The 24,621-nt window shown below is 38.2% G+C and overlaps 2 protein-coding genes and 1 long non-coding RNA gene across 6 annotated transcripts; all 3 read right to left on the bottom strand.

Annotated features, from left to right (window-relative positions):
• Positions 1 to 4,528: 4,528 nt before the first annotated feature.
• On the bottom strand, positions 4,529 to 12,159 carry LOC114350712 (E3 ubiquitin-protein ligase RNF25). Of its 3 annotated transcripts, none has more exons than XM_028301613.1 (7): positions 11,943 to 12,156; positions 11,561 to 11,867; positions 11,194 to 11,412; positions 10,130 to 10,246; positions 9,342 to 9,458; positions 8,049 to 8,161; positions 4,529 to 6,352 (listed from the first exon to the last, which is right to left on the bottom strand). In XM_028301613.1, the coding sequence occupies exons 1-7, from the start codon at positions 11,963 to 11,965 to the stop codon at positions 6,286 to 6,288; spliced, it is 963 nt and encodes a 320-aa protein (XP_028157414.1). In that variant the 5' UTR covers positions 11,966 to 12,156; the 3' UTR covers positions 4,529 to 6,285. The 3 variants fall into 3 exon arrangements, with proteins under 3 accessions (XP_028157414.1, XP_028157415.1, XP_028157416.1); XM_028301614.1 differs by having other exon boundaries at positions 10,130 to 10,243; positions 11,943 to 12,155; XM_028301615.1 differs by lacking the exon at positions 9,342 to 9,458 and having other exon boundaries at positions 11,943 to 12,159.
• A 553-nt stretch (positions 12,160 to 12,712) lies between these two features.
• Positions 12,713 to 13,472, bottom strand: LOC114350701 (uncharacterized). Its single transcript, XR_003655728.1, has 2 exons — positions 13,280 to 13,472; positions 12,713 to 13,037 (listed from the first exon to the last, which is right to left on the bottom strand). It is a non-coding gene; the product is annotated as an uncharacterized LOC114350701 (long non-coding RNA).
• A 2,172-nt stretch (positions 13,473 to 15,644) lies between these two features.
• LOC114350720 (probable G-protein coupled receptor Mth-like 11) lies at positions 15,645 to 24,350 on the bottom strand. 2 transcript variants are annotated; one of them, XM_028301627.1, is made up of 8 exons: positions 23,944 to 24,350; positions 20,900 to 21,071; positions 20,072 to 20,260; positions 18,902 to 18,980; positions 18,381 to 18,544; positions 17,904 to 18,066; positions 16,823 to 17,008; positions 15,645 to 16,412 (listed from the first exon to the last, which is right to left on the bottom strand). In XM_028301627.1, the coding sequence occupies exons 1-8, from the start codon at positions 24,337 to 24,339 to the stop codon at positions 16,310 to 16,312; spliced, it is 1,452 nt and encodes a 483-aa protein (XP_028157428.1). In that variant the 5' UTR covers positions 24,340 to 24,350; the 3' UTR covers positions 15,645 to 16,309. The 2 variants fall into 2 exon arrangements, with proteins under 2 accessions (XP_028157428.1, XP_028157429.1); XM_028301628.1 differs by lacking the exon at positions 20,072 to 20,260.
• Between the last annotated feature and the right edge of the window lie 271 nt (positions 24,351 to 24,621).

A 24,621-nucleotide genomic window follows, 5' to 3' on the forward strand; every position in this document is an offset into this window, starting at 1 on the left:
AACCTCAAGCCACCAACACTAGATTATAAGTTTTGTTCTATAACAAACTTAAATAAGTAAACAATAGTAAAACCAGACGTCCTTAACCTTTAAAAGACGCGTAATCGCTCTTTTAGTGTCTAAAAATACACGAGATGTTATTATGACACCTACATTTCCTGAAATTACGTTCTAGTAACTCCTGCATCCGCAAGGAAACTTAATTCACGTTAAATACTAACTGAAAAGAAATTGCTCTACCTATTTTATTTTCAAGATGCGACAAGCATCGAGAATGGGTAAGTACTAATAAATTGCAGGCGGCGAAACTACGCACAGTAAAAAAAGTCTAACCTCCAAGTAAGTTTGATTCTTGTTTATTATTTAACCTAATCTGTGCACCTGGATCGTCCACAAATCACGTAACCGGAACCATTCGCTTTGCCCATATAAGTTAGGGCCATGCAAAACACTATAGGAAGCCAACCAAGGTCTTACCCTTATCTGGAGCCGGCACTTTCAAACTGTATTCTAAATTGTCTATGTGATTGAGTGGATTAGTGGATCAATCTCGTGTATTTCCGACTTGTAAATTATATGGGACCTTCTACGTAAGTTATGGTTTTGTTGCATTGCCATCAGGAAACCTGTAGAATTAATTTTATTATGTTGGTTATTGGTTTACCATCCGAATCCGAATATAAAAGAAGTTATTATTTAGTTAGTATATTAGTTTCCACAAAAACACATTGTAACTTTAAGTCCTTTTAAGTCTCAAAAAGGTTTATACCACATAATTACGAATTCCTATATTCATTTAAGATTTAATCAGGATATTGCTAAAATAAGGTGACAAATGAAACACGAATTCTTTGGTAAGATTTTATTAAGTTTTATATCTACGGATAAAATTACATTTATAAATTTGAAAATACCGAATACATCGTTGACGCTAGCGCCAACACTCGGTAGTAATAACATATAGCCGTAAGATAAAAAAGCAACTACTTATCTTTATTGTATAGTTCCCTAACTATACCACTCACTAGTTGCGGTGAGGACTTTGCCCAACAGTGGGACATTGTAGGTATTAGTTACTTACCTTTAAGATTTAAAGAAATTAATCTAGTTGCCATAGCTATTCTATGCTGCCGTTGCCAGTAACCTTATTGATATTGTAACAGTGTTGCTAGCAGTCGATTCGATGGTCAGCACAATCTTAACAAATCTCTAGTCTGATGGTATTCTTCAGTGCCTTTACAGAGTAGGTATTTAAAGAATATTAATTTGCAGATCTAGATACTTCTACCACGTGACACGATTGTCTTTTATTTATGGCAATGACCTGGTTTTAGGAACCACGATTTCGCCGATGTCACGTGAGCAGTTGCAAACTTAATATGATAAGGTCAACCAAATTTTTTATAATGTACTAGATTTTTCTTTGTTTGCAAAAACTTGCAATACACTGCCAATTTAAATAACTAAAATAAAATAACCCTCCTTCTGGGGCAGTCGGGTAAATATAATACTCGATTTTTTTTATCTTACGGCTGTATAATAGACACATAGATTCTCAAAAACGGTTACAATAGCTTGAAAAGCCAAAAACTACAACTATCCTTACATGATTAATAGCTGTGAATGTAATAAATAATGAACTGTTGATGTAATTCATAAATACGAATGCGTAAGTACTTACAATACGATTTCCCAATCTAACCACGCGTGTTGAGAAGGATAAGTCTACATTGGAACAGTGAATAAAATGTATGGAACATCAATTTTGGCACCCACTATTTCCTTCTGGTGTTAGCATGCGTGAAATAATGTGAAAAATTGCCATGTTGGTGTCACTCTATATTTCTGAACCATAAGTAGAATTTTTGTGCGATTTTTTTAGATCTTTACATGTATTGACTTTCACATGCTGCTTTGCAACGTGGTTAAAATCTTGATACATTTTATTCACCTTATCCAATATGAAAATTATATCTAAACTTCAAATTTTTAGGTCAAGTCAGTAAAATGGGGTCTGAATTGGTTTTGTTGTATTGAAGAATCGTATAAAGAAACGATAAACTTCAGTATGAAGAGTATTTTTACGTCGTTTTTTAAAATGAGCTTAAATTACTAAAATTACACCCTTGAGATTCTTAAGTCGCTGTCAAACCAAATGCCAATTTACCGACTTGAACGAAAAATGCTTTAAAAATATTCAACTATACGAAAATATTGTACATGTAATCAAAATTCGCAATGGAATGTCAGACTATTTAAACTTAAAAACATTATAATTACAATGGCAAGTAAATAGAGAGACCACCCCCAGTTTAATGAACTTCAGATCGTAAAATTTTACAGACGACAGTTTTTTTCTAATGACAAAGTGTTACACACGAATGACAGGAATAAAAAAAACTGTCAAGTCTGTCAAATGTGACCCTGTCAGTTCTATTAAACGGGCCCCAATTACTCATGATTATTTCGTGATGTATCCGTTTCCTTAAAACACTATAGAAGACCCTGGATTATGTTGACCATACATGCGAGTACGCAACCTCAATTGAAAAGAAATGTCAGCCGTAGGTGGAGCGAGAAAGTTCTGTTAGCTGCAGCACTATATTCCTGTTAAATGTTGAACCTTAACAGCTTTGTATTAAGGGTCAACATTTTTCTGAAAATGGCATGATCTTGCGTAGCCGTACTTTGGGTGGAACATCGCATATAGAGATTCGACATTTCTATTACATGAACACTTCACGAAATAATCAATAAGTCAATAATCATAATAAAATATTGAGTACAGTCGCGCAGAACAGTTGTCCATTTCATTCATAAAAAGTTGTTTCCAGTTTGCTTTAATATCTTGTAATCTGGGTAAAACTCATGAGCTTTCACAATAATCGCGACTGCAGAAAGGTATAACTAATAATAAAGCCATATCCATTTTTAAACACTTCATCAGATTCACAAACTTACGTCTAAAATCTATAAAATTTAATAAAAATACGTAACAAAACATTAATAAATTACTAATGAGTAATCACAAAATTTTAAGTCATAATAATGCATAATCAAAAATATAATTTATGATAAGAAACATGTAATGAGTTAAATTAAGTGATAATTTCAAAATATAGTCAGCTATTTATTCTTATGATACTGATACATATTTTGGTCAACTTATTGTTTAATTTTCAGGTGTAACCGGAGCTGTTTAACGCCTATTTCCTTAATCTGTAACGATTCGTTAAGCGTTGGCAAATCGAACAGTTTTTGGAATAAAGTAACCAGACATAAACCGACGACTGGGAACAAACTTTACCTGCAGGCTACAGTACCGTATTTGCGGGTTACCTTAGCTCTAGGGGGGCAACTTAAAACAAAATAGGATTTAATTTCCCACCTCTTCCTAGTAATGTCGATAAATCGACAAGGCAATGTTAGGTAGCGTTACTGACGCATATTTATTTTTAGTTGGTTCCAAGATACTTTGCTCAATTTCAATACTTTATTGTTGAGCCAAAGTTGCCGAAAGAAAGTAACCCGCATCTACGCTACCAGATTTTTTTTCTGCAAATATGTAAGTATGGCAACGTGAGCGTCTCATTTGTTACCTAGTGGACGCATAGCTTAATCGGTGGTATTGGTTCCGAAGAACATCGTCAGCAGCCTCGGCCTACCCTCTAAGAGCGCTTTCACATTAGGGCGTTAGTAGCGCGAAAGCAGCGCGCCAGCGGCATTTTTATAATGCGAAGGCATGCATCCGCTGTCACATAGTATGAATTTTTCGGCAGCGCGTCTGTCGCGCGTTTGTCGCGCTGCTAAATCGCCTAAATGTGAAAGCGCTCTAAATCTCTTCAAGTTGGGAGAAAAGCCATGTGACATCAAAACCATGTATGGAATGCCTCATGTGTATCATGACTTAGGGCGCCAATTAGAGACGTGAGAATACGCCTCTCTCAATTAGAAGACGCCCTTAGACCCTTATTATAAAACGGAGCCTAAAACCGGATTGAAACTCGAGCATTGATTTGACCTGAGATTGATTGAAATGTTCAGACCAATAATAGGGTGGAATTTGTACTTCAGTGTAGATTCGTACGTACCTATGTGAACCGTTTTATAATAAGGGCCTAATCAGTAAAAGTAGTAAAACGACTAATCAATAAGTTGACCAAATATTACAAACACCGAACACTACTGTATTGTTTTTGACTAGGGTATGTCACAGGAACGTACCTTACGCTAAGAATACACTGAACGACTATTATATTTAAATGTTTGGCGCCGCCCCTCAGCAAATAAATTTTGTATCAGCAAAAAAAATCCAGCTTCCAACCGCATCCCCTGAGAGAGCGTCAAAGTAACACAATGCCATCGTAAATAAAACTAATCGTAACTCAAATGAACTTAATATTAATTTAATTTGAAACGAGATCAACAAATAGTGTAATGGAAATGAGCAAAACAATAAAAAAGTCTAATCTATCGATCAAATTAATTAATCAACAAAAAATACTTTTTTTTTGCATTTTTTCATTTCTTTTTTTGTAACAAAATTTTAAGCGGTGGCATTGTGTTGCTTGTATTTCAGAAAGACACATTTATGCAACTGGGTCACGGGACATTTGGTTTTGTTATTTGATAGCACTTAGTAGTTGACTGGGACTGAAAGTCTGCGACATTTAGGTACGGTTTATCAGTTTTTGTTTAAAAAAGCTTTGATCGAAATAAAATATATTATGAAGATCATGATTTTTTCAAAAGAAGCAAAAATGGACTGACGATTTGTAAAATCGACACGATTAAAATAAAAACGATCTAACCAAATACTATGGAAGATTTTAGGTTACTTGGGAAAAGGTGGAAAGTACTTTGATATAAAGTTAAAATGGATCCATTCAAACATGCTTCTGAATTCATTTACTAACCCTAAGATATAATTTTGATATGGACCTAATAATGCTTAAATATTAAATAATAACTTTTTAGAGCATCGTTTTTCTATCTGAGATACCTCTTTGTACGTTTGTACAAAATGTACAACTACGAATGATCCAACAGCATGTTTGAACATTTACTAGGAATTATATCACAGAATGAGTGTCAACAAAAATATATAAATAACTATACATTCATCTCGCGATATAATCGAGCAAGTGGTCCACTCGTGAGGATATGAAAGTTTCGAGGAATAACACTTAAATGTATTGCAATAAAGCTGAATATTGTGCGGTTACGTACATATAAGGTTGAGTAAATAGGGTAAATCGTCAGTCTCGAAAATTCAGTAAAATAGGACCCTGTTTTAATAAATAATTGTGGCACGATGAAGTCGAAGACTTTCTTTCCCACGGCGGTGGTGGCGGGTGACGCTCTCTCACTCTTACGCGTGATAAAAACTGCGACAGGAATACTTAAAGTCGCGTTAGTAGACTCACGTGAGCACAAAACGCAGAATGACCCAAGACCAGTGTGGTCTGTTGCACAATTTCGATCTTCAAATATCGATTCTGTGCTCGATTTCGATGCGATCGCGATGGTCTTTACTCGATTAGCGAGTTGGCTTCCCTTCAAGCTGTTACCAATTCCTATCCAACTGGCAATCGAGTCGATGTTATTTTTTGTGTCTTTCTGAGAAACATCAATAAAGTACACAAATATTTTAATAGAGAAATTCCTAAACATTAGCCAATACGTTGGACAAGTCGTAGCCATAGGTAAAGCTTGTGCACGCGATGTCGTTCCCCACACTAATTTAGAGGTGCTAAAACAAATATTACTTTTCATTTTTTTATTATTTTTTGTTATTTTACTCCCTACAGCCTTTGAGTGGATATTAGTTTCAGAATTGAAACAGCTGCATTCCACCTTATTGTTCATTTGAAAAGGGAGGCGTAAGCGTACCTCGAAAGTCATGAGAGCCAGGCGCATGGCAAGGCACATCACATTCTTAACAAAAGAGAAAGATAGTACCTTGCATGGGGCAGAGCGCCTCCCGTGCCTATCGTACAGGCCACGCCTTCGTGACGAGGTGGAATGTTCATGCTCGTCGTACAGACTGAGCCCTAGCATAGGGGGAGACGTGACCTTTCGAGGGGCGTGCCTATTCCTTTTAAAATCCGAAGTCAGGGTCATCTGGGTGTTGTGATCGCGCGAGGCGAGTTTTACAGTGGATGTTTTGAGTGTTTTGAGGTCTGAGGGAGTTGGGGGTGAATGCGAACTTATAGGGGGAGGTGGGGGCATGCAGGACGAGGGGCAGCGCTAGGCGGGGGTCGGGGGGGAGGCCGGGCGATCGTGTCACCGCGAGCCGGCGGGCGCGCCGCGGCCCCGCCGGCCGCCGGGCTTGCCGCGGCGGTTGAAGCCCCTGCGAAACCATTGTACTGTTAGGGATTTGTCACACTGCATGCTTTCTGCGGTCATGTTAAGAGCGTTTACGCCGTTTGGCCAGGCCTGTTCATCTCCGCGAGTTTACATCGAAAACAAAACACGCACGATGGCCCACCTACAGGATACTATTCGACAAGGCCTCACAAACGAGCGAACATTGACTCACGCACGCGTATTCTTGTGTATGATGGAAGATAATAAAGAAAATGGTGTACTAAATACTGTGCAGTATTCAACTGCCTAAGTAATAATAAAAACACAGAATGTACTTTTTTAAGTTGCCTCAAGACACTGAGAGGTAAATAAGTAGTTAATATTATTCATGATAATTCATGCTAAATCATGTATTTCCTCCGCCATTTTCCGCAGTTTGGCACCTCACGTCACATCATTTTACCGAAGTCAGCCCTATAGCTTCGGCGCAGTGCCGATCACTGACGTTTGTCAACAAAATGGTGCTTGACTAAATTGAGACAGGCTAAATTACACCATAGTGTTAATGACATTAAGCATACATTTTTTAAATACCTTCGCGAAGTAAAACTTCTGTACGTAGTACTTATTATTATTCTGTGGTTTGGCGCAAAAACAGTACTTTTTCAACCAGTTACAATCATTAACCAGTTACATTACAAATATGTTATAGGCATAAATAATTAGGCAATTTCGTCGTCTAAATAGTTAGTTGATAAAATATTTCGATTAGTATAGCATTTAAGAATTCTATCAAGATAATTCCACACCGGTTTTCAAATTTCCACTTTAGCGTCAGTTTACAAGCTGAAATTTTTATAAAAATACTGTGAAAACGATATAACAAACATTTATATCGTATAGCATAGGTCATTAGGCAAATAGTTAGTTGAGAAAATTCTTAGATTTAAGCATTTTACAATAAGAAATCACAAATTCAAAGAACGTGAAATACCCAAAAATCAGTGTGATTTTTACACCATTATTCTTCTTTAATTCAAGATAAAAATAGCTCAATATAATAAAATAACATCTTCTTTAAAATATTTACTTGTAATGTAATGTAATTAATTGTTATTGTTTTGCTATAAACATTTGAAAACTATTAAAAAACGCCGCGCGCGAATTATTTCCAATGATGCCCCTTGAAACGCCGCGCTTCGCGTAAACGCTCTTAAAGTCAAAGTAAAAACAAAAATCGTAGCCCACATCATGTATCAACATAGACGGTCAGCGGTCCGGACAAAAAATCTGTCAGTGGCCGTAACTAGGCAATCTATCAGCAGTGGCCGGTGCAACGGTGCGCATCAATACGAAGTCTAATAGGAATGACCTAACCGTAGACTGCATCCAGTGTGACAAACCTTTATCATCATCATCATGCAGCCTATGCAGTCCATTACTGGATGTAAACCTCCAGGTAGCTCCAAAGAGCACGATCAGCGGAAAAACAGCAGACTGTTTTGGATATTTTCGATGTTTATCGAATCGACAAACACTTGAAAACTTTACAATAAGTCTCTTAAGTGTTTTCTATAGCTTATTGTTCTTCCAAGCTGACCACAAAATTTCAAACAATTTGATTTGTGGATCCCTAAAAATCGCAAAAATATTTATATGGAAAAATGAATTTTCGTTAAATTCTCCATTCAAAACGCTAATTTCATAATAAATAAATAGCAGTAAAAACTAGTTCTTACCGGTACGGGCCGCGGTATACCGGAGCGGCCTTGGGTGATCCGGGCGCGGCCTCAGCGGCGGCGGCGCGGGCGAGCGCGTCTGCCTTGTCAGCGTCCTGGCTGGTGGAACCGCCCTGTTCATTTGAACAACAATAAATAAGAAAATAGAAATGATTTATTGACACAGTAAACTTTTATAACAGTAGGTACATGACAAAAAAATAACCGCCGCCCCGGGTGCCAAGCATCAGGGGGTGACACAAGTCGCGCAGATTAGTACTCACTGGTATCAATCTTTGAATCGGTAGGTAACCCCAAAATCCTGGGGGGTACCAGGGGGTGCCTTAGGACTTATGACGGGGTGAGGGGGTTGATCGCCCCGGGTGCCAACCCATGCTACGCCGCCACTGTATTGACATATTTACTCTACTACGCTTATGATATACATTAAAACAATTTATTTTTGATGATGAGCTGTGGTTTTCAGCACCTGTATTGCATCTTCTTGATGACAAGAAGAGTAGGGGAGGGCGGCTGCCCCTCCCCCACCCCCCTGGTAAATCTCGCAGACAAAATATGAACTCGTAGAAAGTGCTACAGTCGCTTTGAAGGAGCTAAGTCAAACGATCTGTACCTCTAGTACGAAAAACTTTCGAGTTCGTTTCGTTGCGTATTCAAAGTGTCATCGAAAAATTTTGTATGAAAAATTAAACAGCGCCCCCTATATTATAGCCGCCCTAGGGGGCGCTGTTTAATTTTTCATACAAAATTTTTCGATGACACTTTGAATACGCAACGAAACGAACTCGAAAGTTTTTCGTACTAGAGGTACTGACCTAAAAAAATCTGGGGCCTAAGCCAGAAGCTAGGGACTTTATGCTTTAATAAAATAATTGTCATAACAACTCACATTCCAGAACCTTTCTGCCCCATCGGCCGTCAGTTCTGCGTACTATGTGCCCTGCCCATTGCCACTTCAGCTTGCTAATCCGTCGGGCTATGTCAGCGACTTTGGTTCGTTTACGGATCTGCTCATTTCTGATTCGATCTCGCAAAGAAACACCAAGCATAGCCCTCTCCATAGCACGCTGTGCAACTTTGAGAATGCAGAAAGGTTCTGGAATGGAGGCCGCGTACCGGAAAATGCAGCGTGGGACGTCCACCTACAAGGTGGACCGACGACATCGTAAAGGTAGCAGGGAAGCGCTGGACGCAGACCGCTGCCAATCGATCAACATGGAAAGCATTGGGGGAGGCCTATGTTCAGCAGTGGACGTCCTATGGCTGAAATGATGATGATGATGAACAACTCACATCGTTATCAGAAGGCGAAGTGATGGTGAGCGGTGGGGGTCCGTTGTCGCCCATCCCGACCACGCCTCCCTTGGCCTTCTGGCGGGCCAGGATCTCGGCCATCTTCTTTTGGAGAGCCTGCGCAAACCATCAATAAGTAAGGCCAGCCGGGCCAGAATGCGCGCCGTAATAGAACTTTATCAATAATTTTAGACACTAATTGCATCAAACAAGTGAGAACTGTAAAATATTACGAAACCCTGGCGATAAAATTCTTAATTTGCTTGTTATTGTTGTTGTTATGCTGAAAATCAGTTTCAAGTCTTGATGTATGCTGAGGGTGCCTTTTTGTCAGAGGGGCACAAGCAGCTATCTGTCCATTTGTATATCTTTCTCATTGTGTACCTTTGTCTTGCTTGCTTGTATGTCTTTCTTTCAAATAAAAAACTATTCTATTCTGTTGGATTTATGGACGCATAATAGAAACTCCTTACTAATATTGTCTATGGGCAATCTCGTCCTTGTCGCGTTGACAGGATGTTCTCATATAGGTATTTTATTATAAAATATAAAGTCTTCAAATTAAGCTTTGTTTAATTTCATCAGGTTATGGGCCCAATATTCTATTATGTTGTCCCCAATGCAAAAATAAAATAAATATTAGACTAGTACAATTATAGGTATAGGTAAATATTAGACTAATCACAAAAACTGTGTTCATTAAACCATTTTCGAAAAGTATCTAAAGGCATTTCTAATATTTCGTTGTTGGCTCCATACAAAAAGTTAAAGTTACACCTAGTAAATACCTTTAACTCAGCAGTCAGACGAAATGGTGGAGCATTGATGGAGTCCACTGGAGGCGGTGCAGATTTCAGCGTCTCGAAGTCCAAGTCCAAACGGCACCGGCATACCGGGCATGTCTGCTGCGGACAGGGCTCTTAGTTAATTTCAATGGTTAATAGTGCCATTTCAATTTTGTATTTCATTTGTCAGATTTGTGTGATGTGCAATAAAGAGTATGTACCTTTCAAGACATTAATGCCCGTTTTCACCATCAATCCCTAATTTTTAAGTGACCCCTATGGTGACACATAACAGGCATTTTGTTTTCATAGGGGTCACTTAAAAATTGGGGATTGATGATGAAAACGGGCATTAATGTAACAATTCTTATGGGCAAAGAAGTGGCAAATTGGGAACAGGTATGTTGTAGATAAAATGTGTTGATGCAAGTTTTTTGTGTTGCCAAATTGCTAACCAGTTGAACATAATATTTGTGATTGTGCCCGGTGCTTACAAGATTAAAATGTATGTAATAATGTAGAAAGAAATTCCATAATGCGTATTGTATGTGTGTATGTGTATAAAAATGATGTGGCTATAATGTTCCAAGTTACATTTTAAAGAATTATTGAAAAAATAATAAGATTCAGCATAGCCATGTTTGTTAATCTTCTTAAATAAACTCGCATTTGCTTTATTATAGGCGTCATGTGAAGTATGGTGCAGGTATCATAAATACTTGACAACTAAATGGTCATTTGGATTAGCCAGCAGCAACATTTCAACTTCAACTACAAAGAACAAAGAGAGTTGATCTAAAAGCTATTAAAAGACTCACCATCTCATAAGTCTGATACTTAAATTGATTAAGTAATTAATTTAAATTATGAAAACAACTCAAAAACTTGTATTCTAATTTCATCAAAGTTTCTAGCAACATTGCTCTAAGTAACAATGTTCTAATTTAAAGATTATAAAAACTACAACCGGAGGTTTCGATAACAAAATTAAAGATGTGAATCGCTGCACGAACAAAGTTATAATAAAGCAAGAATAAATATTTTTCCGAGTCACAGGATGATCTTACCTGGTGTTTAGGTGTATCAGCCTGCTGCCAACTGGGCAGTCTGTCCACCGCATCTTGATACCAGTTCTTGCCGGCCTTTAGGTGGCAGGCCAGGCAGTAGCTATGGAAGTAGTGGTAGCACTGCGTCTTGATGAAGACGTCTCCCTCCACGAAGTCGAACAGACAGATCACACATTGCCCGCTCGGCAGATTGCTTCGAGTAAGATTTTCACGGATGAGCTGAAAATTTATAATTTTTTAAAATAATTATCCAATCACTACATTGTTATTGTAATTGAATGTAAGGCTTAAAGGCATTCACTTTTTTAACATAAATAGTGCTAAGATGTTACGATCAATATTAACTGAAAGTTATATAGAAGCTCACCTCTATAACTTCATAAACTACAGGTTGCCCCAAGTTATCCTGCAACTTCTTATCGATTTGTGTATGAATGGACTTAAGGACTTTGTCATCAAGACCTCTTGGGTTTCTCAAGAGCACCTCGGGGCTGACATCTGGGTAGCCAGAGACCAAACGAACTTCTAACGTAACACAAACAAATTGTTGATCAACGTCGTCACCCGTAGATGGGTGAACGACATATTCGATACTATCTGGGCCATCTTCAGTTTTTTTCACTACAAAATCATCCATCAAAATGGCTTTAAGAGCTTCAAGCTCATCAGAAATTCTGTAAAAAAGCAAAAACATTGTAAAAAACGCAATAAAATCAAATTTTCAATGTTAAAATCACAATATTACATACCTTTCATCTACCGGGGACGACATATGGTGTCCGCAATATATCTCGATCGAGTCTAACTAGTGCATGCAATTGCCAATAAGTTGAGGCAGGCGCAATGCAGATGCTGCACCCGAACAGCTGGGAAATGGCTGGGAATTCAGGGTTATGTACCTATTCACGGCAAAAATCAATCACGATGAGAGAGGCACAGATAACGCAAAATTATAGAGGAATTCTCTATGCTCTATGTTATCTATGAACGGAATGGACAATAATGGACATATAGATGACCCACGCTGAACTGTCCCGCCAAACTCAATGACAGGGGGGCGCTACCATCGTTCAACTTTATGGTTTCCAACATGGCAAAAATCGGAACCAGCGATTCGGTATTGACGGTGGCGCCCCGCTGTCAATGTCATCGATAGGACAGTTCAGTATTTTGGAACTATAGCCAAATTATATTATAGATGACCCACGCTGAACTGTCCCACCAAACTCAATGACAGGGGGGCGCTACCATCGTTCAACTATATGGTTTCCAACATGGCAAAAATCTGAACCAGCGATCCGGTATTGACGGTAGCGCCCCACTGTCAATGTCATCGACAGGACAGTCCAGTATTTTGGAACTATATCTGTGGCCAAAGGTAAGTAGGGTCAGGGAGGCAACAGTGACTCACTTTTTTTTCGAAGCTTAATAAAAATAGATATCGCTTTAATATTGGCCTAAAATTTGCTCACATTTTAGATACACTATTGAACTGTAACTGAGCACTCATGATTCTACATTATTTACTACTTATGTCAAATTAGGAACCTAAAACAAAAAAATGATAATTGAGCCACTGTGGACTACTAGGTGTACACACTGACTCACTACCGTGGTACACAGTATTAACGTGGTAAGGCAGTATTTATATGAAAAGAAAATGCCCATTCCGCGTAGTTTTTTATTAGAAATAATAACAAAACTGCACAAGCTATTCTTATTATAATCAACAATTCAACACGACTCTTAGTACTTTTATTGCTACCTATAAGATCTTAAGTCATCTCAATCTCTTCGTTATTTATTTTTTCCCTATTTTTCTGTCGGTTTTTTTCCGTGGCATTCTGTGAATAAAAAACAAAATTCGATTTACAGTTATAAAATATTGAATTCGTATAAAGTATTAAAATTGAGTCACTGTGTACTTCTACGCCATTTTGTAAATATTTGATCAAAAAAACCAAGATGTAAAACAAATTAGTCAAAATTCGGATTAAAGACAATTGATACAAGACCTACTATCCGATAAATATAACGGCTATTACCTATAGCAACAAACAAAGATATGAAAACAATCGAAACTCACCTTAGAATGTAATTTAGAGGGCGCGAAAACAAAAAACATTCCCTCACCCTTCCGCACGGCACTTGACCGGCGAGCAAACTGGTTTAAACGTGTTCGGGTACAAAGACCTTTGAATCGGTAAAAGAGACAAATATATATTCCTATGCCTTCAGGTCGAAACATGACTGAGCCACTGTAGCCGACCGAGTCACTGTTGCCTCCTTGACCCTACCTATAGTTCCAAAATACTGGACTGTCCTGTCGATGACATTGACAGTGGGGCGCCACCGTCAATACCGGATCGCTGGTTCAGATTTTTGCCATGTTGGAAACCATATAGTTGAACGATGGTAGCGCCCCCCTGTCATTGAGTTTGGCGGGACAGTTCAGCGTGGGTCATCTACAGGGTGTTAGGTAAATGGGTATATGAGCCGACACTAACCCATGTTAACATGGCCATATAAATGGTATGGTGAAGTCGGAAATTTGATATCATCATTTTATTTTTTTTAATTTTCATACAAAATAAATTTTATAAAATCCGATTTGTATGAAAATTAAAATAATTAAAATGAAGATATCCATTTTCTGACTTCACCATACCATTTAGATGCCCATGTTAACATGGGCTAGTGTCGGCTCATATACCCATTTACCTAACACCCTGTATACAGAGTACAGTGACAGCACGTCAACGTAAACACTGTAGTATCTTACGTAGCGATGGGGGCGACTTTGCAACGAAAATGTATAGCTTGAGGTGCTGTCGACTGTACATAGGACTTTCTTTCTCGGAAACCTTAAAACTGATACAACGCCATCTATGAACGGATGTACTAAATATTATCTAATGTAAGCATCGAACATTTCCGAAAAGCTCCGTAGCATAGAGAAAAGTAATACATAGCTCCGTAGCGTGTCGTTGGTGTCGTGGTAAGTACTAAGTGCTTGCTGCTGTAAGTGTTTGCGAAAGCCATAGCCTCTACGTAAAAAAATTTTCTTACTCTTATTATAAAAACTAATCTGTATAAAGTAATGTAGCCCTCCATAAAAATTTTTTTGCAATATCTCAACTTGGTCACAAAGTTATAAGCACAATATTAAGAGGTCTTCTTATTAGTATGCAAATTGCAAATAAACGATTTGATTTGATTCTTTGTCGTTTTCAAACAACACCATTAATACTTATTATTATTTACGCAGCGACCAACGGATACAGCCTGAGACTTCAGTGAAATAATGTCACTGAAGAGCCTTGATCTGATATGAAATTTGAAATGTGACGTGACGTGACTGTGTGTGTAAACCGTCTAACGGTCAAAGTGAATCTTCACTATAAAAACATTTCTGAAAATGATACACAATAAAAGTGTACTTTACTACTTTTAGGGTAATATAAATTGGACCCATTTATGCAAACAGGAACCAACCCACACTTTGAGTGAAATTGAGTTAAGTACATAGATGGCGCTCAAATAACGCATTCTATCTTCAAAAAAATTATGGTACATTTTTAACGACTAACAACAGAGATACAGCACTGTCACTTGCGGAACCAACCCGCTTTGGCCAACTTTTAAAAACTATAAAGAACTATACAGCATGGTCCCTAAGCACTTATTTAAACTAATTATGCAAACTAGAACCAATGTTGGTTGGTTCCATTTAGCAAATTTGTTACAAAATTTTTATAACTAAACAGAACCAAAGATTGTTTGCTTAGTGGAAATCAGGTTAGTCTTGAAGGAACCATATAGCATAGTTCTTGATAGTGTTAAAATTAAGCTATTTAAAAATAAAAAATCCGTTCTTATCGTTGCGTTTGTACCTTTATCATAAAAAATGTCTTAATAATAACAAAATTTGATGAATAAATTTATGCATTGAAAAACTCTACTCGAAAAAGATGAAACGAAGCAGTATGAATAGTATGATCTATGACCTTAGCCTGTTCTTCAAAACGAAATAACGACGTTGACAGTACTTTTACCTACCCCTACTCACTTCATTTCACTCAGAAAAAAAAGTACGTAGATCTACGTATTTTCTATATGGAAATTGTACCATTTCTACGTAATTTTCTAATCGGTCCTACGACTTTTTCAAAATCCGAGTTGGCAACACTGCCTGGCATGGTCCTGGCCTGGCAGACAGGAAAAGTTTGCCCAATGAAACAATAAAGATGTTATCGAATGTGTATCAATCGTCGTTATATTAACACATCACCTCTCGTTCAAATCTGATTGGGTTATTCAAGGGTATGATTTTCAGGGACGCATCGTGTATTTACCTTTCAGGTAAGCTTTAAGTAGGTAGGTAGGTACTGAATATTTTTCGGCATTATAGAGAGTGGTCATTAAATGGAGAGAAAAACAAGATAATAATTTACTATTCTATAACATTTGTTTATTTCACATAGTTAAATGTCTTACGGTATAATGAGTACCTACAAACTTCTACATAGCTTGGGGCGCGAGACTGCAGCTGTGTGCTCAGATCATATCCCTTCTATGATCTGAGCTGGTGTCTGATAAAGGTAGGAAAAAACTCGTACTCCAGGTCACCAGTGTTCCACCACTCCACCCCCAAGTTGATCGAACACAATGAAAAGTACTTAATGATACCTAGGTAATAATATTTAATAATAGAACACAATGAAAATAATGCGACTACATAATCGCCGAAAAAGTAGCATGACGTGTGCTCGCCTTAAAATAATGCTGCGTTTACAGCATTAGTGTAGGGTAGAGACAGAAAAATAAGATATTATTTTACCTAATATTCTACTTTATTATGAATAAATCTACATTATTATTTCCATATCTCACTTACAAATGATTAAGGTATTTGTTAAGTAGGTAGGCAACTTTTTAACTTAATTTTAAGTGATTAATTCATGTAAACACAGAATTTATAAGCCTTGCAAGTTAAATTTAATATTAATGGTAAAAAATTAAATGATAATAATACATTGATCAGACTGATTGCTTATAAATAAGTAATTTACAGATAACACGTCATGAAAATAAAACAACGCTCATGCTCTTAAATTCATGCCTGCCTATTCCTTTGACTACTAGATTTTCTTATGTTAGTGCTATCCATTGAAGATTCCTGCGCCTGGGACTTCAGGCAACGAATGCTGATATTAAACCTGTAATAAAGAAAATTGAATTAATGAAACACCTTTAAATATGACACACTTATAAAATTGTTTTTTTTTCTAAACTGAAAAAGATAAATAAAATTAATTAAAAATGACAACGCTTAGGTAAATGTTTATTATTTAACAATTATTATGTGATCTCGTAAAAAAAAAATCAGTAAAAGCTTTATCTTCTATGGCTTCGTTCACCGTCCCCAAATACTTACAGTGTCAAGTAGGGTAACTTCCGCCCTCAGATCATAAAAAGAAATCCCTTCTATGATCTGAGCTTCCACCACAGGCCGTGGAGGCCGCCACCAACCGGCCATTGTGGAAATCATTGGGGGAGGCCTATGTTCAGCAGTGGACGTCCTATGGCTGAAAATAATGATGATGACGATGGTGGAAAAGAAACTTACCTCTTACAAAGTAGTCTCAGAACACTCTTTTGGCATACGCAGGTAATGAAAAGTATGATCCCTAAAATGATGTTACTGAAATCCAAAATAAGATCCATGGTTCTGGAAAAATCCACATACGCCCCAATAACGTCCACGATCCAGTTGAGGCCGGTCAACAGTGAGAGCTTAGCATAAATAATATACCTGAAAAACAAGCGGCGATTAAAATTCCAGTTGTAGCTCTGGATAAAGATAAATTCCAGAGTCAGTTTTGGAATAGGTAGAGTTTCCAGCCATGTTAATCCGATCTTTATTAACCACCAGAGGGCTTAGTGTGAGTTTATATCAAACGTCGTCACTAGTGAGCGCGTAAAAAAATCATTTAGAATTTAGGTAGGTATGTATGACGTACAGTGTCGTACAGTCATGGAATGAAAAGGTTCGTCAGTTTTCAAATTGATTTCTTCAACGAATCGCGAGCACATATTACCTTTTGAAACTATGATACAGAATAATCTCGAGTTAGAGAAAATAATTTAACTGTTCTTCAGTAAAGTTCAAAATTATTCAGATCAAAGTTGTTTGACGATTTATCTTGTCAAGATTATTATGATTGATAAACTAAAACCTTCGTGTTGGTTCAACCTGCCATTATTATTTCTATTAAATAAAAAAAAAACTACATTTTGTAACATTGCATGGGATAGAAAATTAAACAAGCAAAACCTTTTTCGTTAGCAAACATCATATTTATTTAAATGTTAGCAGCACTGTTTCTTGCACTGTTATGTTGGCAGGTTTGACTCTTACAGTACCTAGTGCAAGCGAAAACCGACACTAAGGTGACGAACCTTTTCATTCCTCGACTGTACAAGCGCCCCTAGCGGAAACGTTCAAGAACTAAAATTTTCATTTTTTTTTAACGCGCTCGCTAGTGACGACACTACGACGACATTCAAATGCACTAAGCCCTCAAAACTTTAGCCCGCAGAATGGTAGTTAAGTGGCAGTGGGCAGCTGTACTTAAGCGTACAGCTTAGAACTTGTCCTAAAAACAGAAAACAGAAGCGTAGGTGTAGCTTAATTGAAGGTTACATACATGTTTTTATTTTGCTTCGTATTCTTGCTCTCTGGACCGGAAAAAGTGTTATTGCTGTCCTTTTTTTTCATATAAAGAGAATAAAGCGTCATCAAATAGAATATCACGTTGATACATGACATTATCGTAATGGGAACGTACAGATAATATAATGTAGCGTTTTCTGAAAGGGAAAATTAGAATATTATGTGGAAGTACTAAATGTATTTTCTCAAGCCCATTACTTATATTATCATTTTAGCGAGCTTATCTTTAAAGAATTTCTTTCAGACCCAGCTGATAAAAAGGAGATGTAAGGTATTGAAAACTTTTTACAATATTGTGAATAGTCTCACACATGTATGTAAGTTGGGAAAACAGCGCAAATAATGGACGACAAATTATCCTCGTTATTATAATTTTAGGTAGGTATTATCTGGACCTATTTCGTTTACAAGCATGAAATATGTTTTTGCAATCCCATGCTCTCTTCCTCACCTGAAAGCATGCAGTCATAGAATTTCGGTTTTATTTTGATAAATTTAGGGTTTAATTCTTCAATGAGCACGGCACCGACTAGCATGAGTAAAGGCATGCCGAATCCATATAGACAAGCCTGGAGAAATTTGTGCGGCTGTGTTGTCACTTGCTGATAATTGGACCTGTCGAACATTGTTAAATTGAAACGAATAAGGTTATTAAACCTACCTAAGGTTACCACTTCAGGAAATCATTCAATTTTGTGAAAATAATATTATTCCACAAAGGTCTGTTTTTTACCCAAACGGGGAAGCTTATCCTGTATCTCACCCACGTGATGGAAAAGGAAGGTGGAAGCGAGCTTAACCCGGAATCCTCAATCTTGCCTCAAAGAACCTGCCATCATAACTTGTTGATAAGGACGACAACTTAGGACGTAGCTTAGCTCAAATCGTACCCGGGACTTTGAGTCTGAGACGGGTGGTGTTAGCACAAACTAGACTAAATTTTCTTTTAAAACGTGATAAGATTTTTCTTACCTTACAGCTCTCCAAACTTTATAGGACATCACGTTCGACCAAAAAAAACAGGCCAAAAACGCGTATAAAAGCCCCTCGCCTGAGAAAACATTGAATTGTTTAGTTTGCAGTTTGCACACAACTTTGGAAAACTGAGTTAGCTATGCCAGCTAAGCTAGAATAGAATGGACTTTATGGAACACAGTGAGCACAATTTATAAACAATAACGCAACACGAAAAGAAAAAAATAATAGGCTCTCCATCCTGTTCAGAATTTATCTTGACATGCTCGTAAGGTAAGTGCATGTCAAGGAGCTGGTCTTCCGCGGAAGCCCTTATTATATTTTTGAGCAATTCGCAGGTCATTTCAAAAATTAAATACTCAATACTCAGTCATCATCATCATCATCATCATCATCAACAGCCCTTTACAGTTCACTGCTGGACTGCATAACCACATTTAGGCAGTTATACATTATAATAATATAATGTGGACCCAGTTAGGGCACAGCAACTTTAGGAAAAGAAATTAATGTAGGTACAGTCACGGAATGAAAAGGTTCGTCAGTTTTCAAATTGATTCCTTCAACGAATCGCGAGCACTTTTTACCTTTTGAAACTATGTTACAGAATAATCTCGAGTTAGTGAAAATAATCTTTAACTGTTCGTCAGTAAAGTTCAAAATTATTCAGATCAAAGGTGTTTGACGATTTATCTTGTCAAGAAGATTATTATGATTGATAAACTAAAACCTTGTTGGTTCAACCTGCCATTATTATTTCTATTAAATAAAAAAACTATTGTCAATAATAGGTCAATGTCATCATTGCATTGCACTGATGGGATAGAAAAATAAACAAGCAAAACCTTATTCGTTAGCAAACGTCATATTTATTTAAATGTTAGCAGCACTGTTTCTTGCACTGTTATGTTGGCAGGTTTGACTCTTACAGTACCTAGACCTAGTCAACCTAGTGCAAGCGAAAACCGACACTAAGGTGACGAACCTTTTCATTCCGCGACTGTACATTAATTTTTCTTTTGAAACTATTAAGATCGTATAAATTGAGTTTGGTGGAAATGTCATTATTAAACGATTCAATAATTATAAATTAAAAATACAAGTTAAAAAGTAATGACCGCAAGCAAGCAAAAAGTTAATTACAAAACTAAAGCGAGTCGGACTTACTGAAAATTTTACATGCGGTGCTTGTAAAAGTTTTAAGCATCAATATCTGGACGGCCTTCAGCGAAAAGGTTGCTGTCAAACATGCTACATAAGCCAGTAGTATTTTTCCATATTGCGAGCTACGGAGCTTCTTGAACATTGAATATATTACTATGACCAGGGCCATGAAGAAGCAGGATATTATAATTACTGAAATAAAGAGTAACGGTTAAAATTCAAGTTGTTGCAGTCTGACTTTAAATAAATATACCTACTATAGGCGAGTCTTCATAAAGTGCTCATAATGAAAATGGGTGAAACTGGCATTGAAGGAAACTAGACCCATTTTTATCAAAGGATAAAATGACAAATAAATCTGAGATTTTTTTAAAGAAATTATAACTTTTGAACTAAGAGGTACCTACCTATATCCTGATAAAGTAAAAACAGATACCCAATATGGTAATTTATCAAGTGATACTAATAAAATAACATAAAAATACCCAAAAAAGGCAACAAGTAAACCTCTCTGACTATCAATTTGGACATTACTAACATAACACATGCTCTCAATTGTTTTGTAACAAAAATCTCGCTCCCCTAAGCCGTTCCCACCAGAGCCAGAGTAAATATACAAATGAGTAGATCATCTTCATAGAAACGCACCGAGCGCGGTTTGTATGTGAGCGCGCGCCAATACGTATGCGGCGTATTAACTCTGCCAGAGTGTGTTAAGAGAAGCGATTCTACATATTGTTATTTACAAATACATCACTCGCTCGCTACACATCCTCTCACATCTCTGACCGAAACGCACCCTTTTGGTACGATGGATTGTGGACGGTTTACCTATGGCTTTACACAATTTTGACGTGAAGTCTTCGTCTTCTTCTTCTCCTGTTAGTTTTCTGACCTTCAGCATGGGCTCCGTCCATGTCCCGTCTTTTCGCTGTGATGTTTTGTATTCTACGATGAAGTTGCCAGGTTCTATTCGGTCATCTCCAATTAACACTGATCCGTCCTGCAAGGAGATACCAGTTGGATATAAAATTAATGAAGTACATTTTTTTTTATTTTCTTAAACTTTGTTTGTTAACTAAGTACGTTTTCCGGCCCGTGGTTGTAATTCGAGAACTTTTCTGCCCCGGCGGCCATCAGCTTTGCGAGCTATGTACCCTTTCATCTTTGTTTTAGCAATTACACTTTTTGGTTCTCCTGCTGCGGATCCCCACATTTCTGATTCGATCACGTAGGGAAACTCCGAGCATATCAACAACGCCTTCAGAATGCTTTTGAGGCTGCCGCGGTTCTGCAGCGCCTCGGGAATGTTCGCGGACGCACGGACAGACGGGTTCCATGCGATAATGCGTAAAAAAGCCTCGTCGCTGCTACGCCGCATAAGGGTCAGCAACAACAGCATTCTGAGGACAATTATTGCACGTCCTGACTGTCCTATCCAAACACATTGGATACAATTATCTATGGGCCAAATAAAATGAAAACTAAAAGTAATGTGCACTAACTCAACTAACATAATATAAGGAAAAATTGTTACTAATCCCTACTAACAAACTATGGATGAAAGTCTGAAATAAATTATTTATTATTATTCCTTTATTCATCTTACTTTCTTATTTTTAATTTTTTCTTTTTACAATGTAATTAATATCAAAAAATAAAAATACATTATAAAAACAAAAATCTTAAAAATAGTTAACCCGCTGGCAGCGGAGCAGGGCCCAGGCTACCGGTGGTCAGGGTCACAGGCTGAGGAACCTCCGGACAATGCGTGCCGTGCTGAGGATCACCGCCTTTTGAATCTGACCCTTGAGCCAACCATCTAGCGAGAGCTTCTTTAGATGTTGGTCGAAGCTCTTCGCTATTAGCCCGTTTGCCGAGACAACTATCGGGACAATGATCGTCGAGTCAACATCCCACATGGCGGTCACCTCGTGGGCCAAGTCAAGGTATTTGCTTTGTTTTTCCTTTTCGGCCTTCACGAGGTTTTCGTCATGCGGGATGGTGATGTCAACGAGCACTGCCCGACGTTGGGATCGATCAACCACCACAATATCAGGTTTATTACAGACAATAGTCCTGTCTGTGATGATAGACCGATCCCAATAGAGCAATGCATGACCATTTTCAAGAACTGGCACCGGCTGGTACTGGTAATATGGCGACTCAGATTCAAGAAGGCCGTACTGAAGAGCAAGTTGCTGGTGGATGATTCTGGCTACTAGGTTATGCCTGTGCAAATACTCACCGTTAGCAAGATGCGAACAACCAGAAATTATATGCCTGAGTGACTCTCCGGGACGGTGGCATGCTCGACAAATGTCGACCGTACCGTCTTTCAGGATATATTTTCGATAGTTGTTCGTCATCATTACCTCGTCAGCAATTGCACAAGCAAAACCCTCGGTTTCCCCGAAGAGGTCACCGAAGCGTAGCCAGTTCACCGAGGCGAGGAGGTCCACATCGGGACCTGTTAGGGTCCGATAGAACCTCCCGTGCAGCTCCTTGCTCTTCCATACGTCCTTCCGATCCGCGACGCTCAGTACCTTTGGCTTGCGCCAGTTCTCGTTCGCCAAGGAGAGCGGCGTGAGGCCTTTGTCAACTGCCACAACATCGCGATGCATTCCGCACTCATTGGTAAGGAAATAATCCCTGAGATTGCACACTTCACGGTTGTGGAGGTTCTTGGCATTTAGAAAGCCTCGACCTCCCCACTTCCGTGGAATGTACAGTCTCATTACAGATGAGCGCGGATGTAACATGCGATGTTGTGTAAGCTGCTGACGTACCTTCCTATCCAGGGCATCAAGCTCAGTCTGAGTCCATCTTAGTATGCCGAATGAGTATATTAGTAGAGGCATCACCCAACCGTTGAAAGCTCTTGCTTTGTTGCCGCCAGACAAAAGGCTATTAAGAACTTTTGTCAGACGGCTACAAAAGCGTTCTTTCACCGATTTTTTGATGTCTTCTACCGATATACCTAACGATTCTGACATACCAAGGTACTTATAGGTCTCAGTTTCGGAGAGAGATTTGAGTGTCATTGTCTCAGAAAGTTGTAAATTCGGAGAATTCACAACTTTTCCCCGCTCTACATGTAAGACCGCACACTTGTCTACACCAAACTCCATCCTGATGGCGTTGCTAAATACCTGTGTGGTTTTTATTATTATTATTATATCACGCACGGACCGACGATCTGGTGAGGGTCGCGGGAGGTACCTGGATGCGGACGGCGCAGGGCCGGTCGTTGTGGAAATCATTGGGGGAGGCCTTTGTCCAGCGACTGCGTATAAAAATGACATTAATTAGTATGACATATTGGGCAGCGCCCCTAGCGGCTACTTTCAAGAAACAAAATCTTCATAGAGATTTTTGACGTAATCGCTAGCGAGCACACCTAACGTAAACTCATGGTAGGTACACTGAGGACGTCATTTGGCTGAATCGAACGAACGATGTTAAAGCCACAACGAGGGAGCTCTTTGCCTACCTGACATGCATCACCTGATAAAAAGTGATGATTAGGCCAAAGGTGGAAGCTAGCTTCACTCGGTAACTCGATTTTACAGTACATAAAAATAAATTATGGTCATCATCATCATCATCAACAGCTCTTTACAGTCCACTGCTGGACTATGAGCCTCCTCCGCTATAGTGGAGGGTTTAGCCATAAAGTCCCCACGCTTGGCAGGCGGGTTGGAGATCGCAGTTTAAAAGATTGATGTTTTACAGAGAGCGCTGCTGCCCGTTCTCTTTTTGATGTGTAGTCCCTAAGTCGCCTCTTACGACACCCGTGGGAAGAGTAGGGGTTGGTGACAAATGTATTCTACTCTGCCACCACACGGCGAAATTATGGTATTGAATATTATTACCTCCAACAGATGTGCAGGATCAACAAAAAAATCCGTCACACATTTGTCCTTTATCAACTTGTTAAAATTTTTGATTCGGATATAACTGATGTTAGATTTAATTTCATTCGACGGGGTTTTTGTTAAATCGTGTATTTTATTCCATGGGAATGGATTCACTGTCATGTTTAACTTCTTACTAACGTCATCGTAAGTCGTACATACTGCGTTAACTAGCATAGAGTTAGACTTTACACACAAACGAAAAACACAAATTTTATCTTTGCAGAAGTCATCTTTATCAGGCAAGATTTTTTTTGTTTGTATATCTATAATTTCTTTGACATCACATTTTAACTTTGCACAGCTTATTTTTACACAAATGCACAGTGACAGAGACACGATAATTTTCCACATTGTGAACTTGTTCAGCGAGCAGTATGCCGTGAACTGGCGAGTTAAGGAAATAATAATTAGGGAAATAAATGTGTCATTTACAGAATTGAATTTACTGTATTTATTTTACATAAGGATGACGTCAAGTCACGATAGAAGGCCTAGTAGTCCAGTCAATGAATGCCTTAACGACGGTGTAGAGAGAAATCCGTGGAACACAATTTCTGACCTCGGGACTTTATTTAGCCTAGTTAGGAGGTGAACATAGCAAAAGTCCCCGCCCTTAGCTTGCCGGCGGGGAGA

This window comes from Ostrinia furnacalis, unplaced genomic scaffold, assembly GCF_004193835.3.
Source record: "Ostrinia furnacalis isolate ACB-3 unplaced genomic scaffold, ASM419383v2 OfSCF0954, whole genome shotgun sequence".
NCBI classification, from domain to species: domain Eukaryota; kingdom Metazoa; phylum Arthropoda; class Insecta; order Lepidoptera; family Crambidae; genus Ostrinia; species Ostrinia furnacalis.

Excerpts from the sequence above, each read along its gene's own strand:
- LOC114350712 (XM_028301613.1), bottom strand. The coding sequence starts at position 11,965 with ATGTCGTCCCCGGTAGATGAAAG. Across the intron at positions 11,868-11,942 it reads TCGTCCCCGGTAGATGAAAG|AATTTCTGATGAGCTTGAAG; the intron begins GTATGTAATATT and ends GCTTTTTTACAG. Across the intron at positions 11,413-11,560 it reads TAGTTTATGAAGTTATAGAG|CTCATCCGTGAAAATCTTAC; the intron begins GTGAGCTTCTAT and ends ATAAATTTTCAG.
- LOC114350720 (XM_028301627.1), bottom strand. The coding sequence starts at position 24,339 with ATGTGGAAAATTATCGTGTCTCTGTCACTGTGCATTTGTGTAAAAATA. Across the intron at positions 20,261-20,899 it reads AAAATTGTGTAAAGCCATAG|TAATTATAATATCCTGCTTC; the intron begins GTAAACCGTCCA and ends TCTTTATTTCAG. Across the intron at positions 18,067-18,380 it reads CTATGACTGCATGCTTTCAG|AAAACGCTACATTATATTAT; the intron begins GTGAGGAAGAGA and ends TTTCCCTTTCAG.